The 21,444-nt window shown below is 39.4% G+C and overlaps 1 protein-coding gene across 1 annotated transcript; it reads left to right on the top strand.

Annotated features, from left to right (window-relative positions):
* The first annotated feature begins 9,830 nt into the window (after positions 1-9,830).
* On the top strand, positions 9,831-16,305 carry pcdh20 (protocadherin 20). The gene is made up of 3 exons (XM_073043221.1): positions 9,831-9,987; positions 10,211-13,210; positions 13,630-16,305. The coding sequence occupies exons 1-2, from the start codon at positions 9,940-9,942 to the stop codon at positions 12,815-12,817; spliced, it is 2,655 nt and encodes an 884-aa protein (XP_072899322.1). The 5' UTR covers positions 9,831-9,939; the 3' UTR covers positions 12,818-13,210; positions 13,630-16,305.
* The last annotated feature ends 5,139 nt before the right edge of the window (positions 16,306-21,444 follow it).

The raw sequence follows: 21,444 nt of genomic DNA, 5'->3' as shown, positions 1-21,444 counted from the left end.
AGTGCACAAATTTGGGAAATGTGAGGAATAGATCATATTTGAATTTGCATTTCAGATTCAGATTCAGTTTATTGTCATTTAGAAACCACAAATGCAACGCAGTTAAAAAATGAGACAATATGAAATGAAAAATGAAAAAATACATAGATTTGAAAATAAAAATTTACAAAGCAAATGTACACCTGTATCTGCAGACATCAGCAAATCGATTAGGCCTATAAGTTAGATTAGTGAAGGGTGAGTAGAGATGAGCAGTTTTTGAAGGTGGTTGTATAGTTAATTTAAAGATGCAATAATTAATGATGTCATCAAATTTCTTATGGCATTGCATTGAGAGTTTGAACCTTGGCATTAACACCATAGCCATCTCTTTATTACCTATGGACCATGTGGCTGGAGGCTGCCTGGGCTCTTGAGAATATAAGACTTTCCTTCTCTCCACCTTTTGTAGCATACCTTCACCAATGGAAAACCACAAAGTTCATTTTCCTAATGTTGTAGCATTCTTGAATGCCCTTCAGGTCAGAACAAGCTCTAGAATGTCTGGCAGCACTTACTCCTGCACATTAAATTAAGAAATGTAATCCAATTACAAACTTGGACCCCTTCCTAAGGCAACGCCATAGCACAGTTAATATTACTTCCTCACTGTTACCATATAAATTTGTAAGTTGTTATTCTGCCTAATTCTTATGTGTTATATTGAGAACTATCCATTGATGAAGGTAGAGCAGTGGATGTAGTGTATATGGATTTCAGTAAGGCATTTGATGAAGTTTCCCATGCAAGGCACATTCAAAAAGTAAGGAGATCTAAGGAGACCTTGCTTTGTGGATCCAGAACTGGCTTGCCCACAGAAGGCAAAGGGTGGTTGTAGATGGGTCATATTCTGCTTGGAGGTCAGTGACTAGTGGTGTGCCTCAGGGATCTGTTCTGGGACCCTTATCCTTTGTGATTTTTATAAATGACCTGGATGAGGAAGTGGAGGGATGGGTTATTAAACTTGCTGATGACACAAAGGTTGGGGGTGTTGTGGATAGTGTGGAGAGCTGTCAGAGGTTACAGTGAGACATTGATAGGATGCAAAACTGGGCTGAGAGGTGGCAGATGGAGTTCAACCCAGGTAAGTGTGAGCTGGTTCATTTTGGTAGGACAAATATGATGGCAGAATATAGTCTTAATGGTAAGACTCTTGGCAGTGTGACGGATCAGAGGGATCCTGGGGTCTGAGTCCATAGGCTACTCAAAGCTGCTGCACAGGTTAACTGTGTGGTTAAGAAGGCATACAGTGTATTGGCCTTCATCAACCATAGGATTGAGTTCAAGAACCGAGAGGTAATGTTACAGCTATGTAGGACCCTGGTCAGACCCCACTTGGAGTACTGTGTTCAATTCTGGTCGCCTCACTACAGGAAGGATGTGGATACCATAGAGATAGTGCAGAGGAGATTTACAAGGAGTTGCCTGGATTGGAAAGCATGGGTTGAGTGAACTTGACCTCTTCTCCTTGGAGTGACAGAGGATGAGAGGTGACCTGTTAGAGGTGTATAAGATGATGAGAGGCATTGATCGTGTGGATAGACAGAAGCTTTTTCCCAGGGCTGAAATGGCTAACATGAGGGGGCATAGTTTTACAGTGCTTGGAAGTAGGTACAGGGGGGATGTCAGAAGTAAGTTTTTCACACAGTGGTGGGTGCATGGAATGCACTGCCAGTGACGGTGGTAGAGGCAGAAACGGTAGGGCCTTTTAAGAGACACCTAGATAGGTACATGGACCTTAGAAAAATAGAGGGCTATGCGCTAGGGAAATTCTAGGCAGTTTCTAGAGTAGGTTACATGGTCGACACAACATTGTGGGCCGAAGGGCCTGTAAAGTGCTATAGATTTCTATGTTCTATAGTCTAGTTCCCTTAATATTGGTTTTAATCAAGTAAAGAATGAAATTTGTATATGAGGAATATTCTGTTAAGGTATAACAAAATGAATTTATACAATAACTTGTCAAGTTTAAAAATTTGTTGAGAATAACTTTTGCTTTGATTTTAAAATCATTCTAAATTTTTAAAATCAATTAAACAAGGTAACATAGTGGTTAGTGTGACACTGAAGCTCGGCTTCAGAGTTCAATTCTGTCGTCCTCTGTAAAGAATTTGTAAGTCCTTACAGTGAACGCATGGGTTTCCTGCAGGTGCTCTGGTTTCCTCCCACAGAACAAAGACATACCGATTAGTAGGTTAATTAGTCATTGTAAATCGTCCTGTGATTAGACTAGCGTTAAATACTATAGGTGGGTTGCTGAGTACCGTGGCTCATGGGACAGGAAGGCCTATTCTGCGCTGTATCTCTAAATAAAATAAATTTTGTGTAATTAATGTACCTACCAAATGACACCCATCTTTCAATTTTCTATAAAACCAAACCATATCAGAGAAGACTTTGCTCTGTTTTTTTTTCATTGGATAATTAAACATTTCTTTAATTCATAAAGTGAACAGGTGTTTTATGTAACAATGAGCTTTAGCAAAATAATTTGATGTATATGAAGAGTCGGCAATACAAGCTGTTCAATAAACTTGGTACATATGACAACGATAAAACAATTTCCATTCAAATTCAAACCTATCTGAGTTATAAAGATATTAAAATTACAATATGTCATTTTAATTTAAAGAACTATTAAAGTACAAAAGTCACTGAATTTAGTAACTTTTTCCAGTGTCTGGGAGAAAATATTTCTCTATTATGTATCCAAATCATGTGGCACACTTAATTGAATAAATTCATCCAAACATTATTTAATTGTGCAGTGATTTACATGTCCATGAAGAATTAGAATAACAATCTACTTGAAATTCATTTTATTCAGCATTATCACTGAAACAGAAATGTAACTTCTCAAAGTCAATAAGGTCTGAAAAGTTCAGCCTATAATATTTAAACTAAATCCCAATCTATTGAAAGTTCCTTTTCACCCCATCAATTTATGATTAGATCTGCAAATACCAAACAATATGGTCAAATTGTGAAGTCTTCATAGGTTAGATTCTTTATGAAAATTTCATCAAATTCATGAAACAGCATAACTTAGCTACATCATTAGACGTTGCTTAAATCTAGGGTTAATAAGTAGAGTAACTGGAATTAAGGATATGATGAGTTAAGTATAGCCTATATCTTTCCTTAAGAGCCATAACTGTTTACATTATTCCAGATCCACTTCTTGGACACTCGGGGCTGAATTCTGCCAGTTTTAGCACACTTAGAGCTCAATTAGTTATGTTTTACTATAAGATCTATTTTTGCACTTTGAATAAATCATAAGGGTTACACAATACTGTAAATGCAGAAAGCTAGAAACTGAATGAGAATGTGATAAAATATACCTAATGTCTTGAATTCAGTATTCTCCCTTCCGTCCTTGGAATGCAAAGTAACCAAATTAATAGAATTACCTGCCCTGATTTAATGTTTAACCAGCCAGAGGGAAATAGGAAAATCACAGAAAGGTGGAATGAACATCACAAGAAATTCTGAGCTTGAATAAAGACTTAGAGTGTTTGAATAAAGAAAATGGGCACAGTTCTCTTGTTTGGCTAGAAGACTTAATTGTAGGCTTTGCTGGCTGCTGCCTTGAAGAGATGATTGACCTTTAAGTTTGCAGTGTCTGCTTTAAGGTATTTTATGGAAATTTGATCACAATAAGCCAAATGACTAATTTCATGAATAAGTAAGACATTTTCGAACAAACTTAGAACACTAATTACAATATAAAATGTGGAAATGATATAAACATGAATGTTACTTCACCTCTATTATTATAACATTTGTTCCCCCCCCCCCCCCCCCACGATGTCCAATTGTCCAACTTAACGTCCAAATGACATTTTCTGAAAGCTTACTGAGTTGCAAATGCAGGAACCACCTCCAGACCAGCATCTCTCTGCTAACCCCTCTGTTTTCACTAATTGTTTCCCTGGCATTGAGTGATCACTGTACCCATAAATCCAGCTTGAATAGAACAATGGGCTCATCAATAGTGCACTATCAGCTTACTCTCTGCACTTCTAAAGGCTCACTCCAAGTGAAGAGTTGCTAGGAGGCCATAGGTAAATCCTGACAGGGGAAGTTTATGTGAATTGAAGGGACAGACCGATTCTCATTCTGAACTGCTGATTCATGTGGAGTTTAGTGAGCACCAGTGTTGCCGTAGTTCTGTAGCATGACGTTTGTTTTAGAAAATAATACTTAAGCACCTCCAACTAACTTCAGCATGATCCCTTTCGGCCGCCGAAGGAAGAAGTGTCCGAGCCGGCACGTTCTGCTGGGGGGTGGCGTAGTGCAGTTATGGTGACTGAAGATTTTAAATGGACTGAGGGGTCTGGACTATATATTTATATATTTGCCTAGTTGTGTTTTTACTAATATTCTATATGTGCTTGTATATGCATGAATTGAAACAAATTTAAATCTTCAACTGCAGCCCTATTTTATATACATAATGATTTTTCAGGTGGATCAGAGGCTCTCACATTTTTAGTAATGATTTAGTTCACTACTAAACACTGGATTACTGTTTTTGTGTGCTTTAAGTAAAATTATTTGTTTTGATTCCTACATTCCAACAGAGATGACATGAAAGCACTTCTTTGACTGGGAATTAAGTTTGTGGCTCCCTTTCAGATTTTCAGAAATTGTGATGAAAAAGGGCATGCTTATTTTTAAGATGACCTTGCAAATGGAACCAGAATCTCACCTTCACTGTAACATTAAATAGCCTGCGATTGCTCTTGATCATAGGGAATCTCCATGGAGACTCATTTGTGCAAAGATACCAATGATGCTTCCACTTCAATAGGTGGCGAAAACAGGAGGGTGATGGTTAATATCTAAAATTAACAAGACAATCAGTTGCATTTTTAGAACTGTGCTACAGCAGTGTGGCAGTTAACTTGACACTACTACAGTTCGTGGCGCTGGAGTTCCGAGTTCAATTCTGGCACTGTCTGTAAGGAGTTTGCATGTTCTCCCCGTGACCGCAAGGGGTTTCTCTTGGCGCCTTGGCTTCCTTCCACAGTTCAAAGTGCACTTGGTTAGCAGGTTAATTATATACTGTCCTGTGATCAGGCTGGTGTTAAATAGGTGGTTTGCTGGCTGGTGCAGCTCAGTGAGGCAGAAAGGCCTGTTCCACTCTGTATCTCCAAATACAAATTTAAAAACAACTAATTATATCAGTTGATTCTGAACCTTACATGCATTTCCATGCATAAAACTTTCATTTAATACAGTTTTGAACTACATTCTACTTGTAAGATCAAGTGACACAAATGTAAAGTACCTCTAGTCAGGAACGCAATGACAGTAATGAAAGATCGATTTCACTGTTTAAGAGAAGTTTGGACAGATACGTGGATGGGAGGGGTATGGAGGGCGATGGTCTGCGTGCAGGCCGATGGTTAGGCAGTTTAAATGATTCAGCATAGACTAGATGGGCTAAAGGGCCTGTTTCTGTGCTGCTGTTTTTTATGACTCTCTGACTCTAGACTCAGTGCTGCCTCTGTTCTACAAGTGGCAAAAGCATCAAAAATTGCTGTCGTATGCTGATTAAGATTTTTTATTTGCTCAAAAATTTTAATAATGTAAGAAATAAAGGGCATGTTTAACTAACTGATAATATCTTACTATAGCACTGAAATTGTCTGTCTGTGTAATAATTCAACAAGGTGAAATTTTCTGAAACTAATCAGCAGTGTCTAGTGCAACTACATATCAAGGTCATATCAGTTCTTAAAGGCACACTTAAAGTACATTCATACAAACTAGAATAAAACTTTTATAAAGAATAAACAATGCTAAAAACTATCCATATATTAAATTACACAATCTCCAACTGTATACATATATTAAATAATTCAAAAAACTGAATATTTAAGGTGTCAGATATCATATATTTACAAATTAAACCAAACACAAATTTACCCATTTTCTTGATTTCATTTCCTAAACTCTTTAACATAAGCAGTCATAACATCTGAACCATCGATTCAGAAACTAGTTATACCATGAAGGTCAAATAAATATGGGGTCCACTATTCTCTATATAATCACTATAAACATATTCTCTATGATTATTACAATAGCATCATTACTTCCATAACATAGACCAAAAAAAATTACTTCCTTTGGATCAGCATCTTCGTAATGTCATTTGTATGGAGTACTTAGAGCTTAACACAAAGCAAAAATCTAATTGTCAGCTACAACAGATCCAATTAAGGAATATATGGCAAACTAGTAAATATCATGAAATAAATGGGATCTTTTGCTTCTTCAATTTCCTTATTGCACTCCCTGTCTTCTTGCCATTGTTCTAATGCATTGTGGCTTTCTTTGGTCCCTTCCAACTTCTAAATGTGCTTCTCGGCTTTTCTTCTTCCCCCTTATTTTGTTGTGGATTCATCCTTTGTTTTCCTTTTTGACGCACGCTTCCTCCAGAACCTTCCACCTACAGGACTGCAGCACCTTGGTAGAACCTGTGATCCACTGGTTATGTGGATTTAATCTGCCAGTGCCCAAATTGTGAATGTAATTGCTTGTCCCAAATTTCAAATTGTTCTTTCTTTCAAGGACAAAGGAACAATGATGACAATCAAGTCCATAATCCCTTTTAACTTGCTTTGTTTTCTCGTCATCTGATTCTTGTTTGCACTGTGCTCTGTTATTGTCTACCTTCAAGTGTAATGCCTTACATTCTCAAATTCCTTCTGGTCCTGAATTGACCGTATCAAAGTTTTCTTTACTTTATGTCACTCTCATTAACAACCGGCATTGCTTATGCTCATGTTTGACGCTTCCTTTTCATTTGGCATTCTGCTATCTCTTCATTGATATATCAACACAGGGAATCCATGGCATTTCTTAGCTGTTCCATTCAATCCATGATCCATTTTTTGCTGTCTTGACATGTGGCTTTTGCCTGTGCTGCTTGTTCCGGTACCAGCACATTCCCCATCTTGTGTCATATCCACCTGTAATGTAGTCAGTGGTGTTCCACTTCCAAAGGTTCTACCTGTATCAGACTCATCATCTCATCTGCAATAAGTAGCAATGAATCTTAGTGTTTGCTTGTGTCACTTAGCTTGAATGTCTTGTCTATATCATTGGACCTGACATTTCTACACCTTTCTCCTGGAACTCAATGATGTTATCTGCCTTGAAGAACATTGAGGTCAACTGACTAACTTCCCTTGTACATCTCAAATTTTCCAGCAAAGCTCACAGATCCATTTAGTGCCATCATCCAGTACCTGTGCTCACATTGAGAGAACCAGGACCCTTAACATCACCCTGCTGGATCTCCATCTTCTCCTACTGTCACAGCAGCAACAGCCCATCCTAACTTCCAATGTAGTGGCTTGATTTGATGCTCAGCTTTTATCTCAAAACTCAATAAAGAAATGCTCTTTGGTGCTGGTGCAAGTATTACCTTTTCTAAAATAAAGGAAAACTTTTTCTTTAAGGAATTTATCAAGATTGAAGGTTGATCAACAATGAAAGGAGAAGTGATTAAAAAGCAGACACACCAATGACTGAAGGATTCTAAAGCAATTGTCTTTGAAGGGGATCTGGCTGTACCAAAAGAAGTTGGGGTAGCGCTGTAGCATAGCTGCTAATGTTACATTATTACAGCACCAATGAACCAGTTTCAATTCGCCTCTGTCTGTAAGGACTATGTATGTTCTCCCTGTGACTGTGTGGGTTTCCTTTGAGCACTCCAGTTTGCTCCCACATTTTAAAGACGTACGGGTCAGTAGGTTACTTGGTCACATGGGTGTATTTAAGCTGCACAGGCTCGTTGGCAGTAAGGACCCATTGCCATGCAGTATCTCTAAAAATGAATGAATAAATAAATGCATATAGGAAATACAATAAATACTCACCAGGTCAAGTTGCGTTTGTTGGAAGAGAAATAGTGTTAATGTTTCAGATTGACAATCCTGCATCAGAACTGCGAAGGAGACAAAACAAGATTGTTAAACTAGGGTCCAATTATTAGTTAACATATTTGGGTTGCAAAGAACCATGAACTTTAATGGAATCAGAACAACACTGAAGGAAACAACAAGAATGCAAATTCTAGTCAGCCACCTAACCCCAATATGGCTGGTTATTTCCCTAAACATAATTAGGAAATGCTTAGAATTTAGCTCAAAATCTGCCCAGCAATATATTACCATTCAAAGTACTGCATACATCTTTAATTCAATCCAAATAATTTTGTCTGACACATTGTTAACTTTTACCACATCATTTGGAGAATAGTTCAAAGAATTTGTATATTAAATTGGATGTGAAGCCAATTAAATATTGTAGCAGAAATAAGCTGACAAATATGCTTGTTTTCTCTAGTGATTATATAAGCATGTAGTTCAGTGAGAGTCCCCCTCTTTGTGGGGTCAGGAAATACTTCCTAATTTTTATACTTGTACCATAATTCTTCACTCCTTGAGAGCCTGAAGGCAACTCTTAAGCTAATTTTGAGGGCGAGATCATCCTAGACAGAAATAAACTTCTCATCTCGTAGGATAAATCCTTACTCTTAGTGAGGTTCAGTGCAAGGTTGTTGTTGCAACACAACTCCACCAGCTGATCGATCTTCCACCTCCTGGTCACCATTTGAAATTCTGCCAACACTGGCAGATTTATAGATGGTGTTTGAGCTGTGCCCAGCCACGCGGTTCTGGGTGAAGATAGAGTAAAGCAGTGAGCAAAGCACACATCCTCAGAGTGTGCCAATGTTGATTGACAGTGAGCAATATTGGATCCATGCTAACTGTGGTGGCTCGATGAGGAAGTCAAGAATCAGAGGGAGATACAGAGGCCCAGGGTTTGGAGTCTGTTGATTAGTACTGAGGGTATGATGGTGTTGAACACTGAGCTGTAATCAATAAACAGAGGCCTAATGTGAGTATTGCTATTATCCAGATGGCCCAAGGGGGTCAAGTGAGACTGCATCTACTGTAGACCCAATGTGGCGAGAGACAAATTGCAGTGGGTTCAGGTCCTCGCTTAGGCAGGAGTTGATTCTAGCCATGACCAACCTCTCAAGGCACCTTTCCACAGTAGATGTGAGTGCAACTGGGCAATAGTCCTTGAAGCAGCTGACTCTGCTCTTCTTGGGAAATGGTATGACTGTCACCCTTTTCAAGCAGGTGGGAACCTTGGCCTCAGCAGTGACAGGTTGAAGATGTCCATGCACACTCCCACCAGTTGGTTGGCACAGGTTTTCAGACCCCTACCAGGTACACCATCGGGGCCTGATGCCTTGAGAAGGTTCGCCCTCTTGAAAGATGTTCTGTCTTGGCTTCCTAGACAGAGACCACATGGTCACCAGATTCTGCTGGAATTCGCATGGGTATAGTTTTATTCTCCCTTTCAAAGTGTGCATAGAAGGCGAACAAGGAAATATTATTTTAACCTCATTAGATTTCGAGAGCCAATTTGAACCCCTTTTCCATTGTCTGAAAAGAATTCTCTGCGTGGCGTATGTATAAAAGTACGTAATGATGGGACATCGCTGGAGTTTATCTTGCCCTCTGGACCTCACCAGGATATAAGGCTTGATAGAAGCGCACTCATAATATCATGACCTATTATGTGGCCGGATTTTGTCTGTTAATACTCTTTGAAGTGCCCAGTAATTTGATTGCATGAACCGTTTCGCGTCCTACATACAAGCCCGTGGCTTGAAGTGAGGAATACTGTATTTGCATAGATGAATGGGAGTGGCGGAGAATGACGAGCAGCATCAATTTCCCATTCACTAATCTTAAGTGAGAATGTGAACTACGGGAGGAGAGCCGAGTGCGAGCGAACACAGCCGGCTGTACAGCGGAAAGCTTCTGTTGCTGGGGATCCTGCCCCCTTGAAAAGTCACTCAGAATGGATCGAGACTCGGGCCGGGGTACTGTCCACCAGACAAAGGTCCAGGTAAGAAGAAATGGTAGATGTTACTACTGACCGAGGGCTCAGAATGCCCAAATGCAAAAGCGTTCGAGGACAGCGGTTTGCAGACAACAGTCAAACTGAAATACAAACTTTCCAACTCACCCGGGTTCGTGCATCATTACACAAAGTGAGCCGAAGGGTTGCATTAATTTTTATCACCCATTTGCTACTTTTTGAACCACTACCTTCTCCTGTTTTCCTGCAGGGAACGCTCTGGTGTTTTTCTCTGGTGGGATTTTTTCTCGTGAGCCGGAGCTTGGCGTCTGACCTGGTGTACCGAGTGAAGGAAGAATCCCCGAGCGGGACCCTCATAGGCAACCTGGCCACCGACCTAAAGTTGGGAGGCTCGTCCGAGTCCAAAGTCACATACAACCTGGCTTCGCAGCCCGTGGACGGGCGTTTCGTGGATCTGGACCGGGACACGGGTGAGCTGCGCACATCGGACTCGGTGCTAGACAGGGAGAGCCTGTGCCCTGAGCAGCCAGAGCGAGAGTGCTGGCTGTTCCTGGACGTTATCCTGCTGCCGGCCAATTTCTTTCGTTTGCTCAAGATCAGCGTCCTGGTGGAGGACGTCAACGACAACGCGCCGCAATTCCCCGCCGCCAGCATCGGGGTCTCGGTGGCGGAGAACGCCGAGCCAGGTTCTCGCTACCCGCTGGAGCCGCCGGCCGAGGACCGCGACCCGGGAGCCAACGGGGTCCAGAGTTACCGGTTGGCAGGTGCCCACGACGGCTTCTCGCTGCTCACCGAACAGGCGGAGCGCGGCAGCCCCCCGGTGCCCTGGCTGGTGCTGGAGGCGGCCCTGGACCGAGAGACTCGGGACCTCTACCAGATGGTGCTGGTGGCCGAGGACGGCGGCTCTCCCCGGCGCTCGGGTACCGCCAGCCTCACCGTCACCGTCACCGATGTCAACGACAACTGCCCCCGCTTCGTTGAGTCCAGCGTCAACCTTACCCTGAGCTCCAACACCACGGTGGGCAGCCAGCTGGCCCGACTCCGCGCCACCGACCCCGACCTGGGCTACAACGCCCGCATCGTCTACTCCTATGCCGACAGGGTGCCCGCCAGCTCGGCGCGACTCTTCCGCCTGGACAGCAGCTCAGGGGTGATCCAGCTGGCCGCTCCGCTGCCGGAGGGCGGGCCGCCGCTGCACCGGCTCACCGTGCTGGCCACCGGCACCGGCTGCAGCCCGGTCACCGCCGCCGTGCGCCTGGCCGTGCAGCCGCTGCAGCCATCGCCGCCGCGGGTCACCCCACGCTACATCGCCTTGCAGTCGGACGGTGTGGTGTACCTGAAGGAGAGCGAGCCCGCCCGCACCCCTATTGCCTTCTTCACCGTGACGGACGCCAAGCACAGGCCGCCCCCTCGCTGCTACCTGCAGGGCCCGGGACCCTTCCGCCTGGCGCCCTACCGAGCCTTCCGCGACGAGTACCTGCTGGAGACCTCCCGCCAGCTGGACTACGAGCTCATGCCCGAGTATGAGGTGACGGTGGTGGCAGAGAGCGCCGACGGGCTCGCCCTCAGGACCCGCATCAGGATCGTCCTGCTCGATGAGAATGACAACTCGCCCGTCTTCAGCCAGCCCGTGCTCAACGTGGCCATCGAGGAGAACCAGCCCGCTGGCAGCTTCCTGGCTCGGCTGAAGGCCATCGACGCTGACAGCGGGGTCATGGGCAGTGTCACCTACGCCCTAGCCCCCGGGGCCCTCCCCGTCTTCGTCCTGGACAAGGTGAGCGGCGTGCTCTCCCTGTCGGCGCCCCTGGATCGCGAAGAGCAGGAGAAGTACCGGATCGTCGTCAAGGCCATTGATGGCGGGACCCCGTCCCGGGAATCCACGGCCACCGTCCTCCTCACCGTACTAGACACCAATGATAACAGTCCCAGATTCATTAACAAGGACTTCAATTTCTTTGTGCCCGAAGACTACCCGAGTTTCAGTGAGATTGGCGTGATTGGTGTTGTCGATGCTGACGATGGGAATAACGGCTGGGTGGCTCTGTCCATACTCAATGGCAGTGATCATTTTGTCATCGACACGGGCAAGGGGAATTTGATGGCCAGAGCGCCCCTGGACAGGGAACAACAGAGCTCCTACATTCTCTGGGTTCTGGCTACGGATGGAGGGGAGCCTGCTCTGTCTGCTGTAGCTAAGGTGACTGTGCTTCTAACGGATGTCAATGATAACCCACCTTTGGTCTTGTTCCCTCAGTCCAACCTCTCTTTTCTACTGGTGGCTCCATCCACAGCCCCTGGCTCTTCCATTATGGAGGTGTATGCAGTTGATAAGGACACAGGGATGAATGCTGTCATTGCCTACAGCATCATTGGCCACAGAGGGCCTAGTCCAGAGACTTTTGTCATTGACACAGGAACGGGTAACATCACCTTGCATGGGACTTTGGTGAAGAATGACTATGGACTGTATAGACTACTGGTCAAAGTCAGCGACCATGGTTACCCAGAGCCACTCCACACCACAGTTGTAGTCAATCTCTTTGTCAACGATACATTGAGCAATGAGAGTTACATAGAAAACCTGCTGAGGAAGGAGCCTGACATCAGGATTGAGGAAAGCCTACCAGAGACCAGGACTGACCCTTTTCAAACCGAAGTTGACATATTTCCATGCCAGACTGTGTTGATAGCTCTGTCCGGTTTTTGCTTCGGCCTTCTCATTTTAGTGTTTGCTTTGGTGTGCTACATCTCACTTAGGAAAAGGAAGCACAGACGTAAAAATTACAGTGTTACTGATGTTGATATCCCATTGAACAAAATTGCTTCATGTACATTAGAGAAGAAATCAATGATTTAGATCTATATGTGGGATTGGATAAGTGACACGGTGAACTGATCAATTATAGTTATATCAGGATGCAACATTGAGATTACCAACATCTTTGTTTAAAATATATTTTGTATGATGGATTTATGTTACCTTGTTCCAATCTGATTAGCAATCAATTAATATATTGTTTACGGAGCTGAACTACTCGGTGTAGTTTAAGAAAGTGTTCTTGCAAAATTGCACATTGGTATTTTGTGTAAAAAGCTTAAACTTGCACAGCTGGATCTGTGAGTGGCCCCAATGCTTCATTTTATGGCAATAAAATGCAAGGCCTCAAATTTCAGGGGAAAAGAACTGCCAAGATCCAATTCAACTCTTGTTTCCTTTTGTGGATGACCAAGGAATCGGAAAAAAGATAAGGTATGATGCTGAAGTCTATGTTTGGTGTTGCATTTGGCTTCATTGATGAGATTACCTTGAAGGTTTCAATCAATCTTGAAGTGTTATTTAAAAAAATATATAAATACAACACTGATTGTTAAAGTGACTTGGGCAAAATGGTGTGGGACACATTTAAATTGAGGAAATGGAAAACAAGGTTGATTACATACCTATTAGAAAAAGAAGGTAAAGGAGACTAAGATTTCTAATACCCTGTGAATTATGTTTAGTTTTAGTAACAGACTTTGCAGATATTGAAACAATGAACAGTTGGGAAGCAAAGGAAACTCTTACTTCTCAAAGAGCGTCTATAACTGTTAAAGAGACTTCTATTTAGGTATTGTTAAGAAAACATTTTACTTTTGAGGAATACATAAAGCTGCTGTTTATCATTACAGGTTGCCTTCAGTTCCAAAACTAATGATTGAAGCTACCTACATTGGAAAAGCTGCAACAATGAACATCACTAAACATCTTGTTAGTTTTTGGAAATCATGCATGTCGCTTTTCTCCCTTGCACAAGTCCTTTCTGACACAAAAATGAATTTTATTGAACTGGGCAATCAGAAAACTCAAGCAACATAAAATAGGTGATTAGAGCAAAAAAATGCAGATGCTGGAAATCCAAAAGCCGCTTGAAGTGCTCAGCAGGTCAAGCAGCATCAACGAGGAGAGAAAGAATCAATGTTTTGTGTCAAGGATAGATAAGATGCAGAGATAAGTCCCAATTTAACATGATTTTGTTCTCATTGTTCTACTTCTAGTGAGGGGGCCATCACCTGAAATGTTGACTCTGATTCTTACTCACCCAATGTTGCTTCACGTGCTGAGTGCTTCATGCACTTTCTGTTTTTGTTCGAAATAACTGACTTAACTAGTCTTGTTGAAAGTTTCATCTAGAATATGGGAATGGAATTTAAATTGGATTCAATTTGACAAGAACAATATGAGCAACAATATTTGTGTAAAAACTTAGTTTGTAAACATTTGTACCTAAGTCTAAAAGAGTTATAAGAAATTTTGTGTTGCAAATAAATTATTTATTTTTATTTAAAATAAGACCTTAGATAAAGTTCAGACTTTAAATAAAAACTCCATTTGTAAAATGCAGAATAAATGTTATTTTTTTAGTGTACCACCAGAGAGCTGTTTGTTCACACTTCTGGGGTTGCAGTGACACAGCTAGGATAGTCACTGCTTTGTAGAGCCAGACACTTGGGTTCAATCATGACCTTGGGTGGTATTTGCACGGAGTTTGCATGTTCTCCCTTTGACGACGTGGGTCGCCTCTAGATGCTCTGGTTTCCTCTCTCATGCAGTCGGTAGGTAAATTGACCACCGTAAATTGCCTTTTGTGTGCAGGTGAGTGGTATCATCTGTGGAAGTTAAAGAAAATAGGAGTTTTTTTAAAATGGGATCAATACAGGATTAGTGAAAATGGGTGGCTGGTGGTCCAAAGCGCCTGTTTCATTGCTGTATTTCTTGATTACCTTAATTCATTAGGATCTTTCTGGCTTTGTGTTTAAGGGACTGGATCAAAGGATATATATTTTGCATTTAAAAACCACTAGAAACTAGACACAAGAATTTTATTAATACCAACCTATCATTCAGGTAATATCAAGTGAAATAATAAACTTAGCTTTTCACACTAATCATCTCTCATTTATGCTGTATCTTTTATATATGTGTTGGCTAGTCCTGTGAAATTTAAGCCTCGGTCTGGAGTTCAATTAAAACTCTTTTAACCATAATTTCAATTAATTTGATCAGGTGGTAGAAATATATTATCAAGATTGTGGGTATCAATCTGTTTTTGCACTGAAGCAGATCTGTTTTGGCAGTTGTCAGAAGATCATCGGGTTTTATATTTACTCAATCACAAGCTGTAATCAATGGCTAACCCCATCCTTCATGTCCTTTCTACAAGGTGGCTGATTAGGGCTGTTCAGAGTTCAGTTAAGAGTCAACCACATTGGTGGCTCCAGATTCAAATAATATTAATACTCTTATTTTCAAGTTGTTACATCATTTCATTATTTGAATTTAAATTTGCTAGTTGTTGAATTGGGATTAAAATTGTAGCCTCTGGATCGAGTAATACAAGTGTTGAGATACTTGCCCAATAACTTAATTGCTATGCTATCATCCCTCAGCTCCCAAGCCTACTAATGTAAATTAGAATTTAAACTCTATTACAGTTTAGCATAGGATAAAGTATAGCTTCTATTTGGTACATTATGAGATTTTTAACTATTTTTGAGCAGTTCCTTGAACATTTTTTTATTTAAGTATAATTTTAAAATATCAATATTGCTGTTTACTCCACTCTGTCAATGAAGGATAATATGAAGTGTAATAAAACTCTGATCAAGTAACTTGTAAACACTCGGTGCTGTGCCCTAGCATGCAGTTTCCACATTGTGATTATGGATTAAATGATCCCAAAGACTGTACTGTATTAAAAAAATTGAAGATAACCACATCAAACAGGATGAAGTTAGGATAACAAGCATGCTGGAAATCCAAGCAACACACACAAAATGCTGGAGGAACTCAGCAGGCCAGGCAGCATCTATGGAAAAAAATATAGTCAACATTTCAAGCTGAGACCCTTTGGATCAATTATGTGGAGAGAGTTCAATTAGCAGTGCTGATCACTACCTCAAATCCTATTCTTGAAAATTTAATGGGAATATATATCTGGAATGATTCATTCTAGAATAATGATATATTGATAGAAATTTGCCCAAATTAATGATACTGATAATAGATGTAAATTCCCCTGTATTTCTTTCTTTTTCAATCTTTTTATTATTGTTATTAATATCAACAAAATAAAATGATACATAGATAATGGGATTACAAACATACACTTTCCAACTAAACATGAGAGAATACATAAGCAATGATTACAGTATAAATGAGTATTCCCAAATCATGAACGATACAATATACAAATAAACAAGTCAAACCTAGGTATATCATAATATATTTTTTTAAAAACAGAAAAAAGAAGAAAAAATTATGCAAAAAAAATCTAATCTAATAACTAATAGAGAAAAAAAAGAAAAAAGAGAAAAAGAAAAAATAGGGGAAAAAAAGGGCTGTTTATAATATCTCACAACAATAGAAAATCACCAGTGTCGTCAACTCTGATCCTCTCAACATATATAAAATCAAAACTGGAAAAACAAATAGGCTTGGAACAGGGTCATATTACATCATATGAAAATATTGAATAAATGGTCTCCATATCTTTTCAAATTTAATAGAAGTATCAAATACAACACTTCTAATTTTTTCTAAATTTAAACATAACATAGTTTGAGAAAACCAATGAAATACGGTAGGAGGATTAATTTCTTTCCAATTCAACAAAATAGATCTTCTAGCCATTAATGTAAGTAATGCAATCATTCGACGAGCAGAAGAGGATAAATGGAGTGAGTCCATCATCGGTAAACCAAAAATTGCAGTAATAGGATGAGGTTGTAAATCAATGTTCAATACCGCAGAAATAATATCAAAAATATCTTTCCAATATTTTTTCAAAAGCGGACATGACCATAACATATGAGTTAAAGACGCTATCTCAGAATGACATCTGTCACAAATAGGATTTATATAGGAATAAAAATGAGCCAATTTATCCTTGGACATATGAGCCCTGTGCACAACTTTAAACTGTATTAATGAATGTTTAGCACATATAGATGATGTATTAACTAATTGAACAATTTTATCCCAATTCTCCATAGGGATAGTAAGGTTAAGTTCTCTTTCCCAATCATTTTTAATCTTATAGAAGGGCTCTGAACGTATCTTCATAATTATATTGTAAAGTTTTGATATTAGCCCTTTCTGAAAAGGATTTAGTTCAAACAAATTCTCCAAAATACCTGAAGACACAAAATTTGGAAAAGTAGGAAGTACAGTATTTAAGAAATTCCTAATCTGTAAATATATAAAAAAAATGAAATCTAGGCAAATTATATTTATTCGATAATTGCTCAAAAGACATAAAACAATTATCCAAAAATAAATTGGAAAATCGTAATAATCCTTTAGTCTTCCAAGCTGAATAAGCTTGGTCTATAATAGAAGGATAAAAAAAGCAATTGGATACAATAGGAATATTTAAAACAAACTGAGTCAACCCAAAAAAATTCCGAAACTGAAACCATATACGTAAAGTATGTTTAACTATCGGGTTGTCAATTCATTTCGGCAATTTAGAAAGAGCAAAGGGAAGAGAAGTCCCTAAAATAGAACCCAATGTAAATCCTTGTACAGATTTAATTTCCAGGTTCACCCAATGAGGGCTAAAAGATATATCCCAATCCTTTAACCAACATATCAAATATTGGATATTAACTACCCAATAATAAAATCTAAAATTAGGCAATGCCAATCCACCTTCCTTCTTTGCCTTCTGTAAATATATTTTACCTAACCTAGGATTTTTATTCTGCCATATATATGAGGAAATTTTTGAATCAACATTAGCAAAAACTGATTTCGGAATAAAAATTGGTACCGCTTGAAATATATATAAAAACTTGGGTAAAATAACCATCTTAATAGCATTAATCCGACCTATCAGAGATAAAGATAGTGGTGACCATTTAGTAAACAAACATTTAATTTGATCAATTAAGGGTAAAAAATTAACCTTAAATAAGTCTTTATAGTTTTTTGTGATTTTAATCCCTAAGTAAATAAAAGAGTCATTAACTAATTTAAAAGGTAAATTTCCATAAATTGGAACCTGTCTATTTAAAGGAAACAATTCACTCTTATTAAGATTTAATTTATACCCGGAAAAATCACTAAATTGAACCAACAATGATAAAACTGCAGGAATGGATTTCTCAGGATCAGAAATAAATAATAATAAATCATCTGCATATAATGATAACTTATGTATATCTGTCCAATGATTAATGCCAAAAATGTTCTGTGATTCTCTGATAGCAATTGCCAAGGGTTCTAAAGCAATATCAAATAATAATGGACTAAGAGGACAGCCTTGTCTAGTACCCCAAATTAAACGAAAAAAGGGAGATCTTAGATTGTTAGTAAGCACCGAGGCTACTGGAGTATGATATATCAGTTTAATCCAGGAAATGAATGTCGGACTAAAATTAAACTTCTCAAGCACATAAAATAAGTATGGCCATTCAACTCTATCAAATGCTTTCTCTGCATCTAGTGAAATGACACATTCTGAAGTGCTATGTGAAGGAGTATAAACAATATTCAATAATCTCCTAACATTGAAAAAAGAATAGCGATTTTTAATAAAACCGGTTTGATCTTCCGAAATAATTTGGGGTAATATCTTCTCCAGCCTGGATGCCAGTAACTTGGAAAAGATCTTGGAATCTATATTCAATGAAGATATTGGTCTATAGGATGCACAGTCAGTAGGGTCTTTATCTTTCTTCAGTATTAAAGAAATGGAAGCTCTATAAAAAGATTGTGGCAGATTGCCCAATCTAATTGCTTATTCAAAAACCCTGCATAACCAAGGAGAAAGAGTAGCGGAAAAACATTTTAAAAATTCTACTGTATACCCATCTGGACCAGGTGCTTTCCCAGAATTCATAGAGGAAATAACCCCTTTAATTTCTGCATCCGTAATAGGAGTTTCTAATATTGAAAGATCGTCTGATGATAATTTTGGAAAATTCAATTTCCAAAGAAAATCACACATGGTATTACGATCATTAGGGAATTCGGAATGATACAGGGAGGTATAAAAATCTTGAAATTATTTATTTATCGCATCATGGTTAACTGTCAGATCCCCATTCTGCTGACGGATCTTAGTGATAATTCCCCTGTATTTCAGAATTTCTTAGAGAATATAGGTTCCAATTCAGGACCTATTATATCTTTTAAAAACAGTGAGAATGGGTATTTGAGCACTAACCCTTAATATTTTAGGTTTTCTTTCTGGACCACAGACTTTCTTGAATAGAACTCAAAATATAAAACATTCGAAATTAGACAAAGTCGTGGATACATTCATATCTAATATTCCTGCTCTAGAGAAATCACAGCAACAACATCCAAGTTTTGTACACTCAGGGGCCAATTTGTTAGGTAACTCCTGTACTTTAATAAAGTGGCCACAGAGTGTATGTTTGTGATCTTCTGTTGCTGTAGTCCATCCTCTGCAAGGTTTGACATGTGCATTCAGAGATGCTCTTCTGCACACCACTGTTGTAATGTGTGGTTATTTGAGTTAATGTCGCCTTGAACCAGTCTGGCCACTCACTTCTGATCTCTCTTGTTAACAAGGCACTTTTGCCCACAGAACTGCCACAATCAATTTTTTAGTCTGTATGTTTTTGGCACCATTCTCTGCAAACTCTAGAGACTGTTGTGCATGAAAATCCCAGGAGATTAGCAATTCCTGAGCTAGTCAAACCACCCAATTGGCACCAACAATCATTCCACAGTCAGAGTCGCTTAGATCAAATTTCTTCCCCCATTCTGATATTTGGTCTGAACAACAAATGAACCTCTTGACCATGTCTGCATGCTTTTATGCATTGAGATGCTATGACATGATCGGCTGATTAGATATTTGCTTTAACGAGTAGAGGAGTACCTACTAAATTGACCTCTGCGTCTATGTCTTACTTTGAAGTATTAGTCTGTATAAGCTTTCACCAGTTTTTTTGAGAAGTTCACAATTTTAGACAAGACAATGGAACAATTCTCTCTTTTTAAAAGAATTACAGTTTGAAATGACAAGGACTGAACAGTATCAAACTGCACTTGTTTAAATATTTTAACATAAAAACTCAACCAATCTTTCTATAGATAAGTTAGATAAATGTAAGATTGTGAACTGTTCTGTCCACTGCTATTGCCCACCTTGTTAATGAGATGTTTATACTGGAAAATGTAACCAGATAGTAATTCTTAATGATCCATGATCAGTTTGTCATCAGTCCATCTTCATAATTGGAGAAGGTACAGTGGAGATTTTAAAGCTTGAGAACATTGAGTTAGTTGGATTTCATGGTGCTGGGGGTCACACATACGTCAAACAGGTGACAATATAACAAACAATCAACTTACTAAGAAAACTGTCTACTTAAAGACCAGAGGAAACAGAACATATGAAATTATCACAAATCTGCTCATAAACACAGAGCAAGTTTGCCATGTAAGTGTTGGGCATGGAGGATATTTACACATACATAATGTGTTTCTGATCAATTAAGACTTTCCAATGATTCATGCCTATACAGGCACCAGGCTTAATCAACAGGAATTACCCACACATTCACAGATGCTAGTGGCTTCACACTATTTGCAGACTTCAAAAGAGTAATACACGAGATTAAGGTTCTCAGTTATGTGGAGAGACTAGAAAATTTAGGACCTTTCATCTCGGGATAGGCATAAGGGTCTCCTGTGTTTCATACTTTGATGATTACTTCCTGCAGAACTTGCATTTAGAGGGAATATATTTGGCAATCTGAAAAATTGGGTTAAGTTATCAGGGTAAAAGGCTTGGTAATGGAATGGTTTGCATATAATTTGGGGCTTCACAGTCCGGGAGTCAGGGCAGGATAGAGGTAGTGAGACCAATTGGCTGACTGCTGAAGGATCAGTGCTGTGGAGATTTTCACAGAACATCAAATGAGAAGGTCGATAAATGAATTATCCAAATTTCCTTGCTGTATTTGACATTAAAGAACAAGTTTCTGGTGGGATTGTGTGGAAGGATTATAACCTCCAATTTGAATTATAATGCATTACTTAAGTTCAAATTCCAGAAAATGCAAACATGCAATTAGCTATTTAAAAGTGTGCATAACTTTTTGCAATATATGTACAATTCAGCAGGAATAATCAATTACACTTACAGAGTTTTAAATATCTAGTGAAATAAACGCAACATGTTTTAAGTTTGAAAGTACTAGGTAGATTTAGGCTTGCAGTAACATAAAATGGGCAATAATATGTTGGTGACCTGTTTTATGTTTTGATTAGGTAAGGCCTAAAGCTAATTGTCAACCTGTCACCAATAGATGACATAAAGTCTTCATAAACTCACAATCTACTTCACTTGAACAACCAATGTCCATCCAGCTGGGAACTCTTAACACTGGGGCTGAATCTCTGTTGAAATGTAAAAGGATCTACCAGTAAGTCTGTTCCACTGTTTCCAAATGTGAAACCTTCTG

This window comes from Hemitrygon akajei, chromosome 4 (genome assembly GCF_048418815.1).
Source record: "Hemitrygon akajei chromosome 4, sHemAka1.3, whole genome shotgun sequence".
In the NCBI taxonomy this organism is placed as follows: domain Eukaryota; kingdom Metazoa; phylum Chordata; class Chondrichthyes; order Myliobatiformes; family Dasyatidae; genus Hemitrygon; species Hemitrygon akajei.
Note: the sequence above shows the minus strand (reverse complement) of the source record. Positions and strands in the feature narration are given on the sequence as shown.